The sequence below is a fragment of the Mesoplodon mirus genome, assembly GCF_964341445.2.
Source record: "Mesoplodon mirus genome assembly, chromosome: 12".
Lineage (NCBI taxonomy): Eukaryota > Metazoa > Chordata > Mammalia > Artiodactyla > Ziphiidae > Mesoplodon > Mesoplodon mirus.
This window is the reverse complement of record NC_138988.1, coordinates 74,597,109-74,621,472: the sequence shown is the minus strand read 5'-3', so window position 1 is coordinate 74,621,472 and position 24,364 is coordinate 74,597,109. Positions and strand designations below refer to the sequence as shown.

At 39.2% G+C, this 24,364-nt stretch overlaps 1 protein-coding gene and 1 long non-coding RNA gene across 7 annotated transcripts in view; one reads left to right on the top strand and one right to left on the bottom strand.

Annotated features, from left to right (window-relative positions):
* The window catches only part of UBR2 (ubiquitin protein ligase E3 component n-recognin 2), a 117,170-nt gene extending 94,170 nt beyond the window's left edge, over window positions 1-23,000 (bottom strand). For 4 of the 5 annotated variants that reach the window (XM_082637829.1, XM_082637831.1, XM_082637828.1 and 1 more), the window contains exons 1-2: window positions 22,571-22,997; window positions 12,800-13,059 (exon numbers count right to left, since the gene is read on the bottom strand). In XM_082637829.1, coding sequence (XP_082493955.1) covers window positions 12,800-13,059; window positions 22,571-22,648 — 338 coding nt within the window. In that variant the 5' untranslated portion in view covers window positions 22,649-22,997. Of the gene's footprint in view, window positions 1-12,799; window positions 13,060-22,570 lie in introns of all 5 variants that reach the window. The other variant, XR_014295456.1, reaches the window with a different exon arrangement.
* Window positions 23,001-23,039: 39 nt separating this feature from the next.
* The window catches only part of LOC309813229, a 73,444-nt gene continuing 72,119 nt past the window's right edge, over window positions 23,040-24,364 (top strand). For both annotated transcript variants that reach the window (XR_014295457.1, XR_014295458.1), the window contains exon 1: window positions 23,040-23,215. This is a non-coding gene — a long non-coding RNA (uncharacterized lncRNA). The remainder of the gene's footprint in view (window positions 23,216-24,364) is intronic.

The following is a 24,364-nucleotide window of genomic DNA, read 5'->3' as shown; positions in this document are numbered from 1 at the left end:
ATAAAATAGACCTTAAGACAAGGACTAAGTACAAGAATTAATAAAGGTCACTGACATTTCATAATGATAAAATATATAAGTATATAGCAATTATAAATATCTATGTATGTGGTTAATAAAAGAGCTCTTAGATACATGAAACATAAACTGATAGAACTAAAAGAAGTAAACAAATCCACAATCACATTTGGAGATTTTCATACCCCTTTCTCAATAACTGAAAGAACCAGTCATAAAAATCAGTAAGTACAGAAGACCTGAATGGCACAATCAACCACCTTGTCCTAACTGACGTTTATAGATTACTCATCCAGCAACTGCAAAATACACCTTCTTTTCAAGTGCATATGGAATGTACAAGACTGACCATGTTGCTAAGTCATAAAACAAGTCTCAATAAATTTAAAGGTTGCAACCTTACAGAACTTTGTGTTAGAAACCAGTTACAATATATCTAGGAAAGTCTCAAATATATGAAAATTAAACAATGCGCCTCTAAATAACCCATGGATTAAAGAATAAAATATGAGCACATTAAATCAAAAGTTAAGTAGAAAGAATAAAAGTAGAAATCAAAAAAACAAAACAGATAAAAAAGAAAACTAACAAAGCCAAAAACTGATTCTTTAATCAGTTTTATTAATCTTTTCAAAGACAGAAAACACAAATTACTAATATCAGAATGGAAGAGGGGACCTCACTGTAGATACCACAGATATCAACAGCATAAGGAAATATGCACAGCTCTATGTCAATAAATTTGACATTATACAATGAAACATATTTCTTGAAAAGTACAGTGTACCAAAATTGCACAAGATGAAATGAAGTTCTAAATAACTCTAGTAAGTATCAAAGAAATTTAATTTATCAAAAACTTCCTCTGAAGAAAATACCAGGCCTTAGTGGTTTGTTTTACTGGAAAATTCTTCAAATGCTGAAGGAAGAACTCATACCAATTTTATACAAATTCTTCAAAAATATAGGAAAAAGGAATACTTCTCAATTCATTTTATAAGGCCAGCATAACTCTGCTCTACCAAAACCAGACGAAGACATTACAAGAAAGTGACAGGTTTATATTATTATTTTCTTTTTTAATTTTTAAAAAACATATAAATGAACTTATTTACAATACACAAACAGACTTACAGATATCCAAAACAAACTTACGGATACCAAAGGGGAAACGTGTGTGGGGGTGGTGGTGATAAATCAGGAGCTTGGAATGAACATACACACACTACTATATAAAAGACAGAAAACCAACAAGGACCTACTATATAGCACAGGGAACTCTACTCAATATTCTGTGATAACCTATATGAAAAAAGAATCTAAAAAATATATGTGTATGTATAACTGAATCACTTTGCTGTACACCTGAAACTAACACATCATTGTAAATCAACTATACTCCAATGAAATTAAAATACTTTTTTTAAAAAAAAGAATGGCAGAGGGCTTCCCTGGTGGCGCAGTGGTTGAGAGTCCGCCTGCCGATGCAGGGGACACGGGTTCGTGCCCCGGTCAGGGAAGATCCCACATGCCGCAGAGCGGCTGGGCCCGTGAGCCATGGCTGCTGAGCCTGCGCGTCTGGAGCCTGTGCTCCGCAACGGGAGAAGCCACAACAGTGAGAGGCCCGCGTACTGCAAAAAAAAAAAAAAAAAAGAATGGCAGAGGACAGGGAGAAGGAAGCTGAGCCCTGAATGATATGATTGAGCCACTGAATCAAGCAACCTGAAAGCTTGCCCCATCTCTGCACTTGCTGCTTTGACAGGTTTATGTTATGACAGTGTTATATTAAGGATTTTTTGTGTCTGTAATCTATGAAATGTACAGACACAAAAACACCTTAATATAACACTAGCTAACTCAATCCAGCAATATATAAAAGTTACAATACATGATAATCAAGTAGAGTTTATCTCACTAATGAAAACCATTTGGAAAAATATCAGTCAATGCAATCATTAATGGAATAAAAAAGGAAAATTATGACAATCTCAATAGATGCAATAAAAGTACCTGACAACATTCAGTCATTTATAAAAAAACAAAAAACAAACAAACAAAAACACCACTCAGCAAACTAGAAATAGAAGGGAAAGTCCGCAATGAGATAAAGGGTGTATATGAGAAAACTATACCTAACATCATATTTAACGGTAAAAGACTGAATACCTCCCATCCAAGGCAAGGATGTCCTACTTTCACCAGTGCAATAAGGCACAAAAAAATAAAAGGCAGAAAGACTGGAAAGGAATAAATAAAACTGTCCATTCAGAGAGGACACAATTACGCAAAAATCCTAAGGAACAAAACCCAGAAGATAACAAAAACTACTAGAACTACTAAGCGAATTTAGCAACGTCACAGGACACAAGATCAATATCAGAACCCAACTGTATTTCTTTATATTCACAGAAGAAAACTGAAATTAAAACTAAGAAACTAGGGGCTTTCCTGGTGGCGCAGTGGTTGAGAGTCCGCCTGCCGATGCTGGGGACACGGGTTCGTGCCCCAGTCCGGGAAGATCCCACATGCCGCAGAGCGGCTGGGCCTGCGCGTCCAGAGCCTGTGCTCCGCAACGGGAGAGGCCACAGCGGTGAGAGGCCCGTGTACCACCAAAATAAAAAACAAACAAAAACAAACAAACAAAAAACCTAAGAAAAAAGAATACCATCATAAAATATTTAGAGGTATGTATAAATTCTACATAAAAACAAAAGACAAGGTTAAAAGAGATTAAAGAAGACCTCAATAAATGGAGAGATATAAGATGTTAATGGATTGGAAAACTCAATATTGTTAAAACGTCAAATCTTCCCAAATTGATCTATAGATTCAATGCAATCCTGATCATAATCTCAGCAGTCTTTCTTAAAAATAAACATTGACAAGTTAATTCTAAAATTTATAAAATGCAAAGGATCTGAAGTAGACAAATGAAACTTTAAAGGAACAAAAATGGAATCAACTCAAAGTTTACTACGAAGTTACAGTAATCAAGTTAATGTGGTTATTGGCATAAGAACAGCCATATCAATGAATGGAATTGATTAGAGTGTTCTGAAATACATCCACACTCATATGGGCAAATGGTTTTTGATAAGGTACCAAAGCAATTCAATGGGCAAAAGAATAAACAGTGCTAGAATAACTGGATCCCCACATGTAGTAAGTAAATGAAACTCAACCCCTACACCTCAAGCCATAAAAAAAAAAAAATTAGTTTTGAGACAGATCACAGACCCACAAATAAAATCTAAAATTTCAAAGTTTATAGAAGAAAACCGAGAGAATGTCCTTGACACCTGGGAGAAGGCAGACATTTCTTTAACACAGGAAACAATTATCATAAAATTTAAGTTGGTAAGTTAAACTCCATCAAAATTTTAAACCCCTGCCATCAAAAGACACCGTATAGGGACTTCCCTGGTGGCCCAGTAGTTAAGAATCCGCCTGTCAATGCAGGGAACATGGGGTCGATCCCTGGTTCGGGAAGATCCCACATATCATGGAACAACTAAGCCCGTGTGCCACAACTGCTGAAGCCCGCGCGCCTAGAGCCCATGCTCTGCAACAAGAGAAGCCACCGCACCACAACAAAGAGTAGCCCCCACTTGCCACAACTGGAGAAAGCCTGCGAACAGCAACGAAGACACAATGCAGCCAAAAAAAAGACACCATATAGGCAAGTCACAGACTGGGAGAAAATATTCACAAAACATGTCTGACAAAGGACTTGTATCCAGAACACATAAAGAACTCCAGAGAATTCCCGGCAGTCCAGTGGCGAGGGCTCTGCCCTCTCACTTACGAGGCCCCGGGTTCAATCCCTGGTTGGGGAACTAAATCCCATAAGCTGCACAGCATGGCCAAAAAAACAAACAAACAAACAAACACAAAGAAACAGAACATATAAAGAACTCCAAAACTCAGTAATAAAAAATATAAAGAAGCCAATAAAAAACAGACAAAGGACTTGAACAAAAACTTCATTAGTTAAATGGGCAATGAACATGCAAAATTGCACCAACATCATTAGTCATTAGAGAAAATTAAACCCATATTGAGATATCACTATACAGAACAGCTAAAATTTAAAAGACTGACATCAAATGTCGGTGAGAAAATGGAGCAAGTGGAACATTACTGGTGGGAACAAAAAAATATTTTAGAAAAAGTTTTGGCAGTTTCTTATCAAGTTCAAATATACTTGCCCCTTGACACAGCAATTCTACTCCTGGAGATTTATCCATGAATATTTAAATATATGTCCACAAAAAGACTTGTTTTGCAAATGGTTGTAGCCAGCTGAGAGTGCCCTCTCATAGATAACAGTCTAGAAAAGCCTATTTTAATGGTGTCTTAATATTCCTAAAATGTTCCATAAAAAGCTGAAGATTTTTAATAGTGTAAGATTTATTATTTGGTATTTTATTTTATTTTATCTTATTTTTATTGTTTGGCTGCGCCGTGGAACATGTAGGATCTAGTTCCCCAACCAGGGACCAAACCTGTGACCCCTGAGGTGGAAGTGAGGAGTCCCAGCCACTGCACCGCCAGGGAATTCCCTTATTTGGTATTTTAAACACACAGATTTATAGCTGAGTACAAAATAATAATGCCTAATACTTTAATATGTTGCTTTTAATATAATGTTGGCATAAGCTGATATGATTCATGAAATAAACCACTTTCCTTAGCTCTAAATATTTAAAATATCTACCAAAAAGTAGAATGAGCTGATAAAAAAGAAGTCATAGAAGCCTTGTTTATGATACCCTCAAATTGAAACAACTCAAATGTTCATCAGTAGTACAATGGATTATGGGCAATTACAATACACTCATACAATGGACAACTACTCAGCAATAAAAATGGAAACAATCTCTAATAATCATAGGATCATGAATGAATCAGATATATATTATGCTGAGTAAAAGAAGCCAGGCACCAAAGAGTATGATTTCATTTTGATGAAGTTCTAGAATGGACAAAACTAATCTAAGGTGAAAATATCAGAATAGTGGTTACCTAAGGGCTGGAGCTGTTAACAAGGAAATCTCTAGTTAGATGGAAATGTTCTCTATCTTGGGAGGATGTGAGTTACATGAGGTTAACTATTGTCAAAAATGTACAATTAAGATTTGTGCCTTTTGAAATATGTAAATTTTCCCCTAAAAAATAAAGAACTCAAATAGGGTATCAATAGGAAAACTTTGGTGATATAAATCCAAGTCTCCTTACCTGAAAGGATTACCAGTAATCTATTCATACCTCTATTATTTCCTAACGTCTGGAAAAAGGCATACGTGTAAAGTTGATATTATACCCCACATACTCCTATGTTCGATCTTGCACCAAACTGGTGCATAAAAAGTAAATAAATAAAAATGATCACAAATATCCAAACCAAGAATACAAGATTCATTTTAGACAACCACAGGAATCCAACCTATCTAGGAGATATCAACTTCCCACTCCCTGTTATTTTCCTAGGTTGGAGAGAGCAAGGTAGACAAGGGAAATTCCAATGTATTGAAGGCCACAGTGATAATACACAGCACTGAAATTTTATTTCTAGGTATCTCCCTTGGAAAATACTGAAACGGGTATAAAAAGAGAAGTGTACAAATAGGTACACAATGTTCTTTGTGGTGCAGTTTGCTACGGAAAAAAAAAATCCTAAAATTTACTGATTTCTAATTTCATTAATAAATAGGGCATTCAAATAAATCATGGCCTGTCCTTACTATGGAAATACAGCAGTTAAAAGAATGATGTAGATTTATATATACTGACTGGGAAAGATCTCTAAGACAAATTGTTTCATGAAAAAAAGCCACATTTACAATACATACAGTATAATTTCATTCATGTGTCACATCCATAATTAGAGGTAACCAATATTTTTTAAACTAACACAGCGTTCATTTCAATCTCTGGACCGTTCATGTTAAAAAGAAACAGTCTTAGGAACTTCCCTGGTGGCGCAGTGGTTAAGAATCCACCTGCCAATGCAGGGGACATGGATTTGAGCCCTGGTCCGGGAAGATCCCACATGCCACAGAGCAGCTAAGCCTGTGTGCCAAAACTGAGCCTGCGCTCTAGAGCCTGCGAGCCACAACTACTGAGCCTGCATGCCGCCACTACTGAAGCCCACGCACCTAGAGCCCGTGCTCTGCAATGAGAAGCCACCTCAATGAGAAGCCCGCGTACCACAACGAAGAGTAGCCCCTGCTCGCCGCAACTAGAGAAAGCCCGCATGCAGCAATGAAGACCCAACACAGCCAAAAAAAAAAGTCTTAAAATAGAACTGTCCTAAAAAGAGATTAAGTGTTAAAAGCAAGAAACTAACAAACAACTCTTCTTACTAGAAATAAGCGGTTCTTCCGTATTAGAGCTTTTTATTTCCAAACAGAAAAGGAATGAAACCATCTCTATCCCTCTGCTTAAGATATTTATTACTCATGGCTCAGTAATGTATTTTAAGACTGAGTATTCGGCTTAAAAAAATCTTACATACAAAAATTCCTTATAGTTCCCCAAGTGCTTTTATACACATTATCTCATTTTATCCTAACAACTCTGTGAGGGAGGAAAAATAACCCCCAAACCCTGAAGATCACTGAAAACAATTCTAATGTTCATCCACTTCCAAGTTTGCATCTCTTCCAGACATAGGAGAATTACACTTCCCTGCCCTGTTTTGCAGTTGGACAGAGGCCTTCTAACTAGTTCTAGATAAAGGAATGTAGGCATGGTCATCATTTCTGAGCCAGAGCAATTTATTTGCTGTGCAAGACCCTCCTCTTCCCTTGCTGTGGTGAACCCTAAAAACATTAAGTTTATGGAGATGTTACATGGTATGAAGTAACTACCTAGAGTAGAACCCTCCACTCATCACCCCCACTGATCTGAATTGGTCACACCGTCTGAATAATAAATGTATTTTGGATATTTAAAGTCTCTGAGATTGTAGGGTTGTTTGTTATTTTTAGCATAACCTTATCCATCATTATTGACAGAATCAGAGTTAAAAAAATTTAAACAAGCAAAACTGTTTAATAAAGTTTATAATAAAGCATCATAAAGTACTATCTGGAAACACATGCTAAGAATAGTCCTAACTGATGGCAGCGTAACTCCCAACCCCAAATTCTGGTGATCTATAACATTCACACAGTAAGTTTTTAAATGTTAAAAAAGCATGTTTTTAATTTAACTATACAACAAAAACAATGGAACTAAATCTAACTTAGTTTAAGTTAAAATGTAAACCATACACCAAAGTATGATTTCATATTTTACTAGTATTTTATTTTTCTTAATGGCTATGAGATGTCAAAATATACACAGCTATGATCAACATCAACACTAAGATGATTGCCCCTAATAACAATCACCTCACAGGGGCAGGACAGGAATAAAGATGCAGACGTAGAGAATGGACTTGAGGACATGGGGAGAGGGAAGGGTAAGTAAGCTGGGACGAAGTGAGAGAGTGGCATGGACATATATATGCTACCAAATGTAAAATAGATAGCTAGTGGAAAGCAGCCACATAGCACAGGGAGATCATCAGCTCAGTGCTTTGTGACCACCTAGAGGGGTGGGACAGGGAGGGTGGGAGGGAGAGGCAAGAGAGAGGAGATATGGGGATATATGTATATGTATAGCTGATTCACTTTGTTATAAAGCAGAAACTAACAACATTGTAAAGCAATTATACTCCAATAAAGATGTTTAAAAAAACACAAAAAAACAACCACCTCTATTTAGAAAGAAATAACAAGTGACAGGTTTGATTACATTTTTCCTAATAGAGAACTAAGTACAGATAAATATAAACATTAGCCCACTGCCTGAAAACACAGCTTTTTCTGACATCACAGAGGCTTCAGAGAGATAATTTGGGACCTACACAATTTTAGAAACAATGAATAACAGAAAAATTAACCTAATTCCCTTCACAGATTCCTTTTCTAAGTACTAAACATAAAAGACTCCTGAATATCATTTTTTCTGGTTAAAGAAAACCTCCACCCTATAGACATAAGTCACCTTTATCCTGAAGGGTCTAGTTTACAAACTCTCCCAGAATTCCAACAACCATATTTCATCTTTCCAAGTAATAGACTCCATTGTCATTTTATCAGGGTCCTGGGTTTCATGGGAACACCTACTTTTAACATAAGACATTCATCCTCAGGACCCCAGCATGGCCATTTACTAAGAGTTTACTATGTACCAAGTGTTGTGGAAAGCACTACACAAAGGACCTCATTTACCTTCTCAACAACTGTGTGATAAAGAATTTGGCTGACCTTTGTCTAGGGTTCCTAGGAGGTAACCTGTAAATCCTCAAAATTTCCCATGTGATAGCAGTGTCTTTGCTAGTCATGCTCCCACCCCTCCCCCACATATCTGAAAGTTTATACTAATGAGATAACTTAGAGTGGAGGTTGGCCATATCAGAAAAACCAACCACGTAATTAGAGGGCTGGGGTTTTCAGGCACATAATATTAGCCCCACCTCTGGGAAGGGAAGTGGAGCTGGATATTGAGTCATGTGGGCAATGATTCAATTAATCATGCCTGTATAATGAAACCCCAATAAAAACTCTGGACACCTAAGCTTGGGTGAGCTTCTCTGGTTGGCAATACTCTGCGTGTTGCCAAGCATTAATGTGCCAGGAGGATAATAACATGTCACTGAGGACAATAAAAACTTTGCACTTGCAAATCTTACCCTTTGGCTGGTTCTGATTTGTGTCCTTTTGCTATGATAAAACTTTAATCATAAGTGCACTTTCCTGAGTTGTGAGTTGTTCTAAGTAAATTATGCAACCTAAAGGAGTCTATGGAGATGCCTGAAATTTGTAGCCAGCTGATGAGAATTGAGGATGGCTCTGGGGATCCCCAAACTTGCAGCTGTATTTTAGACAGTCTTGTGGAAGTCTGGGCCCTTAACCTGGAGTTGGCCAACTTCAAGTCACAACAAAGTTTAGAAATATCCTCTAAGAGTCTGGTTCAAACTTGAGTCCTAGTGGGGCCATCATATATTATATCCCTCTCCCCCATTCCAGGCTACTTGTCTGTCCAAGTGCAGGTCCCCAGATACTGCTTTCTTTCTTCAGTAGTTCAGGGAATTGGCCAATCTGCCTCTTCTTTCTGGCTGCCACAGCCTATCCTCTGCTCCCTGGTTTCTTCCCCTCATAAGGCTAGCTGAAAGACATTTTCCAATCTCTTCCATCATAACTATAGCAGTTTCTGTTGTTTGTCCTCCACTCTGCCTTTCCTCCTCCAACTAGCGTATTATATCTCCTTTTCATTTTGTAAGTTTTTGCTACTGGCTGTTAAAAGGAAATAAGTGCATGCATCCTTCGACCCAGAAATTCTACTTCTAGGAATGTATCCTGTGTATATACGTCTACACGTGCACAAAGACACACACAAAGTATAATAATGCAGTATTATTTATAGTCCCAGAAACAACCTAAATGTCTACTAATACAAGACAAGTAGGTACAGAACAGAACATCCATAAAAGAGAATAACCGGCCATTAAAAAGATAAGACAAAGTCAGCTCTCTCTATATATGTTATTTAACAATCTGACAGACAAATTTTAAATGAAATAAGCAAGATGAAAACAGTTTATGTGGTATGCTAGCATTTATTGAAAAAAGTATAAATGTTTGGATCTAGATATGCATATGATATCTAGATGAATACACAAGAAACTAGTAACAGTGGTCACTTCTGGATAAGGGAACAGGGAAATTAAGGGAGGAGTGGGAGAGGGTACCTTTCATGGCATATACTTTTGTACCTCTTGAGAGACATAACCAAATACATGTTTTGCCTATTATATTAGTTTTTCAAGTTAATTTTTAAAAAGCAGTGGCTAATGCTGTTCTTGGTGTTCTCTATCCTTAATAAATGTATCCTTGTGACCCTTTAGATGATGTCATGAAAATGAAAATGCTCTCCTCAAACCATGAGGCAATCCCCTTACCCAAGGTGCCTTCCTTTTCATTAATTTTATACATCCTCTAAATATATAGTTAGAGTCCCAGGATAGGTATGAATGGATTAACCTATACCTCCACGGTCTAGTGAAATGATTTTATATCTCAAAGAAACTCCAGACTGACACATCCAAATCCAAACTCCACCATGCACATACAGGAAAACTCTGCTGAGATCATCCCTGACTTGGTTTCATCCACAAATCCTTTAGGCACACTTAATCTTCAAGTACAGGCAAACAGCTTTTCAGTGCACCACTTTCATTGAGGGAATAGATATACTCCTCCTCCCGTCATCCCACCTCCACTCCTCCAAACTCCCAAAAGCCTTTTCCATGAACACTGTTGAAAACACAATTCTTCCTACTTCTTCTTCTAGTAATGGAAGCTCTCAGAACTCTGTCAATTTAAACAAGGCCTTCCTACAAAGCATTCAAACCTGCACCCAACTTGTTCTCCCCTGGGATGGACCCACACATAGACACATATGACATCAGCAGAGAAGGGAGTTAAAATATGCAAAGGAAGAAAACAAGAAAGAATCCTGTGGTGTTAGACTGGAACTAGAGAGACCTACAGATACATAGATCCACTGACAGGGCCTGGGATTAGTGACATACCAATGGCAACAGGCACACTAAGTATCTTATTTCTGAACATTAATTTCTACTAAAAAAGAACTAGGCTCCTTAGAGAAATGGTTGATTTCAGGGCTGGTGTAGGGAAAAGCCCAAGATGTGTCCAAAATATCTTGTGTCAGAAAGAAAAAGGATGTGCTCAAAGAATGATGGGGACATGAAAAAGAACAAAGACATCTTGAAGGGCCTCCCACTGGTCAAATCTAGAACAATTTTGACCACAAGAATAATGGAGCTCCATGAACATATACTGATATAAATAAATTAAAAAACTGAACATTGATAAGAAACAGGATATTTAATAGTCTCAAAGTATCTCCCCACCAAATACTTACTGATTAAAGAGGGAAAAAGAATAACTTTACAGTGGAGAAGCCTTGCAGAAATCCCCTTAATCAAGTGATCAAACTTAAAGAGTTATTGAACCAAATCAAAATCATATGCTACTAGATAGGATACAATGAGAACACGTGATTTCTGCAATATTTCTGTGAAAGAGGCAACCTGACTCTAATCATGAAGAGTATCAGACAAACCCAAATTGATGTACATTTACAAAATAAATGGCCTGTAATCTTCAAAAGTGTCAAGATCATGAAAGTCAAAGAAAAACCGAGGCAACATTCCAGATTGAAGATTAAAAGACATGACATACAAATGCCTTCTTTGGAACTGGATCTTTTTGCTACAAAGGATGGTACTACAACAACTGGATCTCAGTTTTCTCATCTGGAAATCATGAGGTTGAACTAGATCTATTGCTCCAAACACCAATAAAGGACTCAAAGAGGTTTCTGTATAGACAAAAAAACTAGATCTAACAGCCTTTCAATATATAAAAAGATCTCTATCGGTATTCTAACCACACTGATAAAGAAAGATTACCATAGACACCTGGAGGTCTTAACCAAAATTAAGTTTATTAAATTTAAGTTGTATGGGAAAAAGTCTTAAGAAAAAAAATGACTCTATCAATAGTATATCCAAACAATGGAATACTACCTAGCTCTATTAGCTGATATGGACAGATGTCAATGTCAAGATTTTGTTAAATAGAGAAAGGAAAATTTAGCTAACATATTCCCTTTTCTGTGTATGTCTGCGTATGTGTATGTTTAAGATAGCCCCATATGTGGGCATGTACATGCATAGAAAATTTCTGGAAGGGCACATAAAAGTATGTTAACAATGATTAGTTCTGAGAAACAGGAGTAGATAGTCATAACGGGAGACAGAGCACTTTCCTCGTTTCCTCTCCATCTTCTACCCTTGTATACTTAATTCTCAACAAGAAATCAAAAAAAAAACCCCAAAAAACTCAACCTAGTAGCAGTAAGTACATATAGCACCCAGATCATGGTTTCTAACTAACATTCCCAACTAAAAGGAAATTCCCTGCATAAATGGCTGATTCTACATATGGGTCAGAGTAAGTACAAAGTGAGGTGTGGACATCTTATGCGAGAAAGCGAAGAGGCACTCAAAAACTAATAAAGGCATGTGAAAAGGACAAAGAAGCTAGTGTGATGGGGCTCTCAAAGGCCAAATGTAGGGTAATTCGAACATCAAAAAGAATCACTGTAACCATCAAGAAAAGCAAGGAAGTGGGCTTCCCTGGTGGCACAGTGGTTGAGAGTCCGCCTACCGATGCAGGGGACGCGGGTTCGTGCCCCGATCCGGGAGGATCCCCCATACCGCGGAGCGGCTGGGCCCGTGGGCCATGGCCACTGAGCCTGCGTGTCCGAAGCCTGTGCTCCGCAACGGGAGAGACCACAACAGTGAGAGGCCCGCGTACCGCAAAAAAAAAAAAAAAAAAGAAAGAAAAGCAAGGAAGTGATTATTACAAGAGTCAAGGTAGGAGCTAATTATGGGGGAGGAAGAAAGTACATAATGGGTTTCTGGAATGCTGGTGATGTTCTATATCTTGACCTGGAAAATAATTATATAATGTTTGTTTATAATAATTTATTAAAACACATATATTTGTTTTGGAAACTAACACACATATGTACATATATATAATACTGATATTTCATAATATGAAAACAAAAATGTAAGGTTTCAGGAAAAAAAAAGTCAAGTAAAAACAAGGAAAGAAAGAAAATGACAGTATCTTACCTGCAAGAGTATGTAGGTTCTCCCACTTTAAAAACACGACCACAAAGATGAGAAGGTTTGTTTGTTTGTTCAAGTTTTGAAAATCCCAACTCAGGATCTTCACCACAAAGGTACCATTCCATTGGTCCCAACAAAACTTGGTGTGCCAACATGTCTTCTTTCTGTGGAAAAGGGTTGGGACCCCTGCAGTAGATTTTGGGTACATAGTGAGCCAAATGCTGGTTCACTTCTCTAGTGAGGTCAGTTGCTTGCAGCCATTTCTTTAAAAAAGAAAAAAGAAAAAAGAGTTTTAAACAAGGTCAATAAACTGCTAATTTGAATAAACATACTCTATTTTCTTTTAGATGCAGAAATAATGATGAGTCCTATAAATTATTTTATTGACATTCATCACTGCATGTCTTCTTCCCAAAAAAGGATAAAACTCAATTTAGAATTTTACTAAAATGCCCAGTATTTTAAAATTCTACTTAAAGTGAAAGTAAAGTGAAACGAGCCCATCTCCTCAAAATGACTCTTGAAGCAACCTTCTGTAGGCAATACAGGAAAATGACCACAACATATCATCTTATAAGGCACTAGTCATTGAGCCCATCTGACTTCCTTTCTAATTTCTAATGCTTTGCTCAAATGATATTCTGATTGTGATTTGGATTCTCCTGTCAGTTTGCTGACAGGAAGAGCATACAGTGAACATGAACAGCCAATACACTAATTCTATTTCTCAATGATTATAAAGGACACGCCAGTATCTTATGAATGTCAGTCCACAAGAGTTTGTTCTATAGATTATATCTTTATTCCCTGATCAACCTCTCTGTAAGCCCTTTCTCCTTTGCTCTCCCTGTTAACAGCATTTTAAAAAGTCACTTTTCCCTGTCCCCAAACTTTCATGTCCTACTACCTGTGATAATTATACTTAGATATCTAATAGATACTGTGATATTATGATAAGAAAAATGTATTTGGTCTTCTCATTCCTAGCACAGAGCTCCTAAAAATCTTCAAATTTCCTAAGTGATAAGTGAGATAAAAGTGAAAGGAATGTCTTTTGTTATTCATAACAAGCCCCCTTCAATCAGACCTGAGTTGATATTACTAAGGTGACTTTTGGAAAGCCCCTAAAGATGGGAAGCTAGTTGCCAGGGGAAGTAGCCACATGATTAGTAGGGTGGGACTTACAGCCTCCACCCCAACCAACTTCAGGGAAGGGAGAGGTGCTGGAGGTGGAGTTAAGCACTAATGACCAATCATTTGATCATCATGCCTATGGAGGCACAAAGCCTCCATAAAAATCCAAAAATGTTGGGGTTCAGAGATCTCCTTGGTTGATGAACACGTAGAGGTGCGGGCACGCCCAGAGAGGGCATGGAATCTCCGCAACCCTTCCCACATACCTTGCTCTATTCCATCTGGCTGTTCCTGAGTTGTATCATTTTATAATAAACAAGTAATCCAGTAAATAAACTGTCTCCCTGAGTTCTGTGAGCCATTCTAGAAAATTATCGAACCCAAAGAGGGGGTTATGGGAACCCCCTAATTTGTAACATAAGTTGTGGGTAACCTGAGGACCCACTGCTTGTGACTGGCATCTGTAGTAGTGAAGGGGGGCAGCCTTGTGGGACTGAGCCATTAATCTGTCGGATCTGATGCTAACTGCAGGTGTACAGTGTCAGAACTGACTGAGTTGTAGGACACCCAACTGGTGTCTGCTGAGAACGAGAGAATTGCCTGGTGTGGGAAACCACCCCCCCAACACGTTTGGCGGCCGGAAGTATTGATGTGAGAGTAAAAAGAAAAGGAAGAAACAGTTTTTCCTTTCAGACACCAATTCAATATGTCCAAAATTGAACTCATGATCTCCCACACCACAAAAAACACCCTGCTATTTTCTCCATTTCTCTATTTTAGACGCCAGCATCTACCCAGGTATCCAAACCAGAAAAACTCAGAAATCTTTTTTCCTCACCCCAACATCCAATTAGTCATCATGTCTTGTCTATTAGGCCTCCTAAGTATCTGTTGAATCCATCCATTTCTTTCTCTCCATCTCTGGTGGCACTACTTCCACTACCCTAGTCCAAGCTCCCCACTCCTGTCTTTTGCAAGGATTAATGCAACTGTGTCCTAACTAGTAATCCCCACTAGCCTGGTCCCTCTACAGTCCATTTTTCCAACCCCACTACCAGAGTGTTTCTTGCAAAATGACAATCTGATCATGTCATTCAGCTTCCCCTTCTATTTAGGATCAAATCAGGTCCACTGACATGGTTTACAACAGCGGTCCCCAAACGTTTTGGCACCAGGGACTGGTTTAATGGAAGACAATTTTTCCACAGACGGGGGGTGGGGGGGTGGTTCAGATGGTAATGCTAGTGATGGGGAGCGGCAGATGAAGCTTCGCTGGCTCGCCTGCTGCTCACCTCCTGCTGTGCAGCCCGGCTCCTATCAAGCTGCAGACCACTACCGGTCCTCAGCCCGGGAGTTGGGGACCCCTGGTTTACAAGGGCCTTTGCCTTGTATCATACTTTCCAGTTTCCTCCTCCTGATCAGTATTGCTCCTCTCTCTCTGCTTTACAGGGCTGTTATCTACTCATTCTTCAGATCTCAGTTTATGTTTCACTTTCTCTAAGACGTCTTCTTAGCCTATTCTTCACCCCCATCTCCTGTTCCCCTACCCCCCATGTCTAAAACAGAACCAAGCCCCAGTGGGCAGTTAGTAAAATCCGTTAACTGAATGACTATAAATATGTATATACTACTGACTGTCACTTAACACTGACATTACAGAAAGATGTTTGGCTTTAATGGAACGTGGTTTCAATGGACGCAGAAATAAAGCAGATCCAGGCCTGCAGGTTCTTAAAAACCAAACCAAATAAGTCCTATATAGGCATCCTTCAAACCACCTCCTTTCTTTTCTCTTTCTATTTCCTTAAGTCCTAAGGCTTTCCCCTATATTCTGTCGTTTATTTATTCCTGCCTCCCATGCCAATTCCATCTATGTGTTTATTTGTCTTCCAAATAAACATAATTTATTTAGTTACAAATTATGTAATTAAGACCTGCTCATTTTGGCTCTAAACCAAGTGAAAATTTGAAATCAGAAAATATGAAACAACTCACTTCTACAAAAATGCAGTTAACTGTTAACTCAGAAGTCCAATGTTTACCTATAGATTACAACCTAAATTTCAAATTACATCCTTGTTAAAAAAGAGTTTATGAAGATTGGGATTGACACATATACACTATTGATACTATGTATAAAACAGACAACTAATGAGAACATACTGTATAGCACAGGGAACTCTACTTAATGCACTGTGTTGACCTAAATGGGAAGGAAATCCAAAAAAGAGGGGATATATGTATATATATAGCTGATTCATTTTGCTGTACAGTAGAAACTAACACGACATTGTAAAGCAGCTATACTCCAAAAAAAATTAATTAAAAAAAAAAGTTTAGGGCTTCCCTGGTGGCGCAGTGGTTGAGAGTCCGCCTGCCGATGCAGGGGACACGGGTTCGTGCCCCGATCCCGGAAGATCCCACATGCCGCGGAGCGGCTGGGCCCGCGAGCCATGGCCGCGGAGCCTGTGTGTCCGGAGCCTGTGCTCCGCAACGGGAGAGGCCACAGCAGTGAGAGGCCCGCGTACAGCAAAAAAAAAAAAAAAAAAAAAAAAAAAGTTTACGTTTACGTGATGTCTAACACTGTTAAAACAAGAGTATACGGTCTTCTTTTTAACTATTACTTGCACAATCTTCAGCTCACTTCCTTCCTTTGAAAAAATAACATATAGAGAGATTTTACATATTCATGAGGAGATATATACTACCGTTCTAGTCAATTTCACAATTTAGAGAAATTTTCCTAAAAATGTAAAAATCTCGTTCATAAGTTAAGGGGCTGGATGGAAGCTTATAACAGTGAAAAACTTTTCACCCCAGAAGTGAAACAATCCTTTCTAAATGTTACTAATTTTGCTGTGTTTGCTTTATGCAAGTAGGAAAGAGACTAAATTACTATTAAAACAGTACTTCTGGGGAGACAATCCCATAGGTTTAAAGATTGTTCAAGTGATGTCTAACACTGTAAGACAAGAGTATAAGGTCTTACAAGGAGAAGTGGCTCCAAAGCAAAATTATACACACACACACATTAAGTTCAGTAATTATAAAACAAACGAGGAAAAAAAAAAAGATAGTCAATAGTAAAAGACAGAGTCAACCAAAAAGCAAACAAAAATCTAATTCTTTCAGCTAAAAAACATGTTTTTGGCCACATCAAAGGGGTTTTCACCCATTGTCAGCAAACCCTAATTCAAAATATGAATGCAGTCAAATTATCCTAAGCAATTTATTGTTTATGGATGAAAAATTAAGCATTAAAATTCAAGAATTCACCTCCACAATCCTAGAAAACTATGCTTCAAGTTTAATTTACAACACATTTAAAGGTTTTATTTTAACAGCAATTTTTTGTTTTATATTTTATGTTCCCATTTCTCTTAAAATTTCACTTTTGCAGAATTTTAATCCAGGGAGGATAAAGGGTGATGCTTTCTAAAAGAAATTATGTTGTCTTGTGGCTCTAACAACACTGATGGGTCAAATCTGTTCATAGATTTCTTGAACAAAAAATTCAGAAACTAATATCAGCTTCTGGTTAAGAAAAAAAAATCAGCTGCCTTATACAAAATATATTATTAGTAAAACAAGCATTTCACTCTAAATATCTTTTATTATACATTATTATAAATTATTAACAAGACACAAAAGTCTATTTCAAGAAAGGCAGGCATACGCTCCATTTAAAACCACCTAACAGGACTTCCCTGGTGGCACAATGGTTAAGAATCTGCCTGCCAATGCAGGGGACACGGGTTCAAGCCCTGGTCTGGGAAGATCCCACGTGCCACAGAGCACATAGAGTGCACCACAGCTAATGAGCCTGCACTCTAGAGCCCGTGAACCACAACTACTGAGCCCGTGTGCCACAACTACTGAAGCCCACATGTCTAGAGCCCATGCTCCGCAACAAGAGAAGCCACCGCAGTGAGAAGCCCACACACCACAACGAAGAGTAGACCTCGCTCACCACCAACTAGAGAAAGCCTGCGCGGAAAACAAAACAAACAAACAAAAAAACACCTGATTTGCGATTTTAACTTTATTAAGTTTAAACACTTAATATATAAAGCAAGACACCTTTACATGAAAAAATCTATACCAGAAATACAGAATTAGTGGTTAGCGACACTATAGATTAGAAAAAAAAAAAAGTGAAGAGAAAATGAGTAGGAGGAAAAAATTTCTGGCTGTCTTTAAGAATAATGGTTCACATATTTCTCAAAAGAAAGAAAACCTATATAGCTTTTCATATCAGATCTCAGTAACATAAGCTAACTGTAACTGTTTCTTCAACATGAAGAATTATTGATATTTCTAATTTGGTTGCATGTTAATCTGTCCATATTTCAGACACTTGTGGCTGTCACACTAATGTGCACACCAGAGTAATAAGCACTATCTTATTAGAAGTCCTCAATAACGGAAGTAGAGAAACTGTCAACTCATTCCACTAAAGTAAACATGTTATGACAATGTTTGCAGGAGCTCTCCTTTTTTTGAAAGCTAATTTCAGCCTTGGTATAGAGAGCAAGTACAATAAACACAAAAATCAAAGAATCCCTAGGGGTTAGTCTTTTATCACAGTATCTAATTATTATTCTATGCCAAATTAAAATTGTACTCTATTTAAGCACATTTGATTTTGCTTTCGAACAAGGATAACCAACATGTAAGTTAACTACAAAACAACAATCTAAAACAACAATTGCTAGGGCCAAAATAGAGCTTTTGGGACTATACTAAGAAAAAATTAGAACTAAGAAAAATTTAAAACAAATCATATTAAGAGTTCTAGAAATGAAGTAAAAACATTCACAAATCAAAATAATACAGAAACAGTAATAAAAAACGAGAATCTAATTTAAAAATAGGCAAAAAACAAAAAAAACAAAAGGCAAAATGAAAAAATAGGCAAAAGATCTGAATTGACACTTCCAAAGAAGATATACAAATAGCCAATAAGCTTATGAAAAGATGTTCAACATCATGAGTCACGAGGGAAATACTGATACAAATCAAAACTACAAGGAGATCCCACTTTACACCTAACAGAATGGCTATCATCAAAAAGACAGACAATTAACTAGTGCTGGTAAGGACGTGAAAAAACCCACTGAAAACTTCACATCTGCTAGTGGGAGGGTAAAATGATGCAGCCATTTTAGTCTAGCAATTCCTGACCCAGCAATTCCACTCCTGGGTATATGCCCAAGAGAAATGAAAACATGTGTCCCCATAAAAAACTGTACAGAAATGTTCATCATAGCACAATTCATAATATCCACAAAGTAGAAATCATCCAAACATCCATCAACATATGAATGGATAAATAAAATATGGTATATCCACGTAATGGACTATCATTTGGCAGTAAAAAGGAATGAAGTACTGATGATACATGCTGCAACATGGACGAACCTTAAAAACTTATGCTAAGTGAAAGAAGCCAGTCACAAAAGACAACATATTACATGATTCCGTTTATATGAAATTTCCAGAATAGACAAATCTATGGAGACAAAGAAACAGGTCAGCAGTGGGCCTAGAGTTTGGGAGGTTAGGAGAAAATGGGGAGTGTATAGCTAATGGATATAGGATTTCTTTTTTGCGGTGATGAAAATGTTCTAAAATTGATTGTGGTGAGGGCTGCACAACTCTGCATATACTAAAAACCACTCACTGGAATTGTAAGATATGTGAATTTTATATAAAACTGTTGAAAATTTTAAGGCAAAAAATAACCAATATAGGTATAATACTCTACATAAGACTTTTATAATGAATATGTATTTCTTTCAGATTTGGGCAAAAACAATATATGTACTTCTTAAATCATAATCATCCACTGGAACATATAATCAAATCTGTGGAGCATGAAATGTAGATAGAGTCAAGAAGTGTTGGGGAAGTCATACTTGTAGAATCAACTCTATCAAGGAAAAGAAAAAACTACAACAGAGGGCCACTTTAATATCCTAAACTTAAAATTATTGAAGTGAGTACTTAAATACTTTTATTTGTGAGGCATTCTAGTAAGAATAGACGGGATCACAAAAAGTCCTTCCTCCTCGTAATACAAATAAGAAAAGCAAGTGTGTAAATAAATTGTGCGAAAAATGCCACTAGTCATTATTAAGTAACTTTAGATGGATGTGATCCTAACAAATTATCAGCAACAGAGGTCTAAAGGCTGTAATAACTGCTTTCCTTGTTTACCCTCTCTAAAATTTACTTTTACCGGAGAAAACTTTATTAATTCATTTTAATTTTTAAAAAAATATGTATTTATTTTTTTGGCTGCATTGGGTCTTAGTTGCGGTAGATGGGATCTTTGTTGCAGCATGCAGGATATTTAGTTGCAGCATGCGAACTCTTAGTTGCAGCATGTGGGATCTACTTCCCTGACTAGGGATTGAAACTGGGCCACCTGCATTGGGAGCACTGAGTCTTAACCACTGGACCACCAGGGAAGTCCCCCAATTAATTTTAATTTGTGATAAATGGCTGGGCTGGGGCCTAAGTTGAAAGAACAGTAAAGTGTTATGTTGTTTTAATCAAATACGAACAATAAACTCCTCACAAAGTAAGGGCAAATTATACTGCTGGAAGAATCTTGTATTTTAATATTAGATGAAATCTTCTTTAAGAAATTTTGTTGGCCTTCAGACTAAATTTTTTTTTAATCTTATTGTTCAGAAAGTCATTTAAAAGTACACAGAGCAAAGGGACTTCCCTGGTGGTCCAGCGCTTAAGACTCCGTGCTCCCAATGCCGGGGGCCTGGGTTTGATCCCTGGTCAGGGAACTAGATCAAGCATGCCGCAAGTAAAGACCTGGCGCAGCCTAATACATAAATAAATAATTTAAAAAGAAGAGTAAACAGAGCAAAACTAAAATGTAGCTCAGACTGTGAACTTCACAAACTCGAATTAAGTCCAAATTTATAAATTTTGACTGCATTTTCCTTAATTTCCCCCACTACATCTGAGAATTTCACTACACAAGGACTAGGAGCATTGCTCTCTAGCACCAGTTTTATAACTAGTTTCCTCAGGAACCTCAACAAACTGGGGAAGCTCTAATCACTTGATAGCTTGCACTTCTATTTGTTTATTTTAATTTTTATTCTATATTGGAGTATAGTCCATTAACAATGTTGTGTTAGCTTCAGGTGTATGGCAGCTTGCATTTTTAGCATTGGAAAAACAGAGTACACAGCCTGTATCACTGGGTCAACAGACAAAATTTGGTGGGAGTAAAAAAAATTTTTGAGGTAAATAACAGATTAGCTATCAATCTAGATACTGATAAGATCACATGGATAGGGGATAGCTGTCATTACCACTTTACTGTTTACTTTGAACACTGCTTTCGTTTTCTTTTTCAAACCTCTTGATAAATGAAAAGGCAGATGGGGAAAATCCTTGGGTTGTTGCAATACTAAGCGGAAAGTAAATGAAAACAGAACTAAACAAGTTGGTTTAAAAACAAACCAACAAACAAAGATGCATCATTCAACAATGTATTTCTTTAAACTTTTCACCTCTACTCCTGACATTTATTTCCACTATGACTTTAGTGTCCTCATCAATTCACCCAAAATAACTCCTCACTAACCAACAGCCCCACAGCGCCCCACTAGAATTTTGTTCCTAACATTCAGATTGTTGACTTGGGCTCAAAGGTCACTCCCTTCCTATCAGCTTTTTAAATTGGAGGCCCTAGAGGTGGGGCCTCAGCTGTTTTGGCCCATTCAGAATCATTCTGGACAATCTGTTCTAGGGGGTGTTCCCTTGTCCTTGAGGAAAGATACCATCGAGTTTTATTAATTATTTTACAACTCTGCTACTTATACAGCATATTCGTATTACAGTTTAAGTACAAGACTAGGTTTGAATGCTATAAGTTTGGGGCATAACTGCTCCCACTATGCTGTGACCAAACCTCACATTATTAGCTTCCATGTACTGAGAGCTGCTCTCTCAAAGTTATATAACGTTTGTTCTCCGTCCAACTACCCCCAACTCCTAGACGAATTATTGTTTTAATCTCCCAGTCTCCACTACCACTTTCTCACACTCTGTGAACGTGTCAAGACACTACTTTCCGCACATTCATCAACGCTGTAGACTGACCAAACCGGTGCGAAAACGCGCTGAAGGGGTAAAGAGGGTGAACAGTGTCGCTGGCATCCTTTGGTGCCTAGGGCGGTCCCAGAAACAAAATAAGGTAGCAGGTTTCAGAGGAGGAGGCAAAGGAATCAGGAAGACAAAGTACCCAAAAAAACAGGAAGCGTCTTTCCCTCCCCTCTTCTAAGAGTTGACATAAAGGGCAAAGGCCCTGTGCTGGGGACTTACTGGGAGTGTGGGGGAAAGTAGAAATAATGGAAGAGCGAAAGGGAACGTGAGGATGGCTAGTGCACCCAGCAGCCCTGCGGGCTACTCGTGGATAAACAAGGAAGGAGAGGGGCAAGATCTGGGGCCTCCCCAGGCCGTTACCCACAAGGCGAGGCCGGCGGGGCCAGCGCGGTCGTCACCCCAAGTCAGGGCCCGGCCGCTCCGGGATTTCCATTAATCTGTTCCTCCCCCGGGGCGCGGCCTGCGACGGCCGGACGTCCCCGCCCGGGTCCCGGTACTCACCCCCGCGGTCTCCTCAGCCGAACATTCCAGCAAACTCCGGTCTAGGCCCTGCACCTCGGGCTCCAGCTCCGACGCCATCTTCCCTCCTTCGCCTCCCCAGCGCTGGCGCCGCTACCGCCGCCCCGAGGGCCGCGGCCTCGCCACAGCCCCGGCGGCCGAGACGGCCACCGCTGCCCGGGGCGGTCGGTCCCGAGCCACCCAGGCGGCCGCGGGTGGAAAAGACGGAGAGTAGTGTGAGGTGAGCCAGGCAGAAGGGACGGCGCGTCCTGCGCTCCCTCCCGGGCTCTGCGCCCAGAGTCAAGTCACTGCCTCGTCCCTGCCCCGGGGAAGGACACAGAGAACCCAGGCCTGGCACTCTTGCCCGCTTCTACCGCGTCCCGCTCCGGGAAAGGGGCAACAACACCCAAAAGGCGAAGCAGAGCACTCTGGGAACTGTAGTCGTCCTCCGCACGGCCAGGGAAAAGGTGGAGCCCTTACAAGGAGGCCCCAGGATGGCATTGTGGGAGTTGTAGTCCATCTCCTCCTAAGAGCCTGGGCAAACGGCAGATAAGCGGGCGGGCGGGGCTTTTGTGCCCGGCAAGAATCGTAGACTAAGCGGCGAGAAGCGCCCACCAGGGAAGAGGCAGAAGCGCGAGATCATGTGTGGTACTGAGTTTTATTCCCTTAACACCCTTTGTTCATTTTTGGATCCCCAGAGCTTAGAACAGTGCCTGGCACGTGGCAGAACTCGAGTACTTTTCAAAGCCCGATATGTACGAACTCAAATACTTGTCGAATGAATGAATTACGTTGTTCTATCCCTTTTGTTCTATGGCTCTGTCATCCATCAACCCCTCATTCTTTTTTCTTTTTTTTTTTTTTTCTGTAGTACGCGGGCCTCTCACTGTTGTGGCCTCTCCCGTTGCGGAGCACAGGCTCCGGACGCGCCGGCTCAGCGGCCATGGCTCACGGGCCCAGCTGCTCCGCGGCATGTGGGATTTTCCCGGACCGGGGCACGAACCCGTGTCCCCTGCATCGGCAGGCGGACTCTCAACCACTGCGCCACCAGGGACCCCCCCCCCTCATTCTTTAGACTGGTAACCGAGGTGTACATTTCTCAGGTTTTTGAAGGTTTTAAAACATGTTAAAATGGTGTTAAAGGAAACGTTTCCAAGTGATTTAGATATGACCGTTTATTAAAATTTATAACAAATCTTGCTGCAGAGGAGGAGTCTACCAAGCCAATTCAAAGGTTTACTCTTGATAGGGACATTTTATAGAAATAAATAATCATGGTTAGCTTAGATACAAAAGAAAATTACGTTTGGGTAGAGGTAATTAGGCTCTTGACTAATCCACTCTTGGGTGAGTGGATTTCTTAGAACAAGTCTCCAATTCCTTTAGAGTTATCAGAAAATTGCTTAACATTTTATTAGGCATGCTGATGTATTCCCACAAAGAAATTGTGAATTACATTAGGCAAAAAAAATTCTGACCCAATCCAGGTTTTTTTTTTTTTTTTTTTTTTTGCGGTATGTGGGCCTCGCGCTGTTGTGGCCTCTCCCGTTGCAGAGCACAGGCTCCGGACGCGCAGGCTCAGCGGCCATGGCTCACGGGCCCAGCCCCTCCACGGCATGTGGGATCTTCCCAGACCGGGGCACGAACCCGTGTCCCCTGCATCGGCAGGCGGGCTCTCAACCACTGCGCCACCAGGGAAGCCCCCCCAATCCAGGTTTGAGACATGTTTTTGTTGTTGTTATTGTTGTTAACAAAAGTGTAATATTAACCAAGTTTTTTTTTAAGGAAATAAAAATT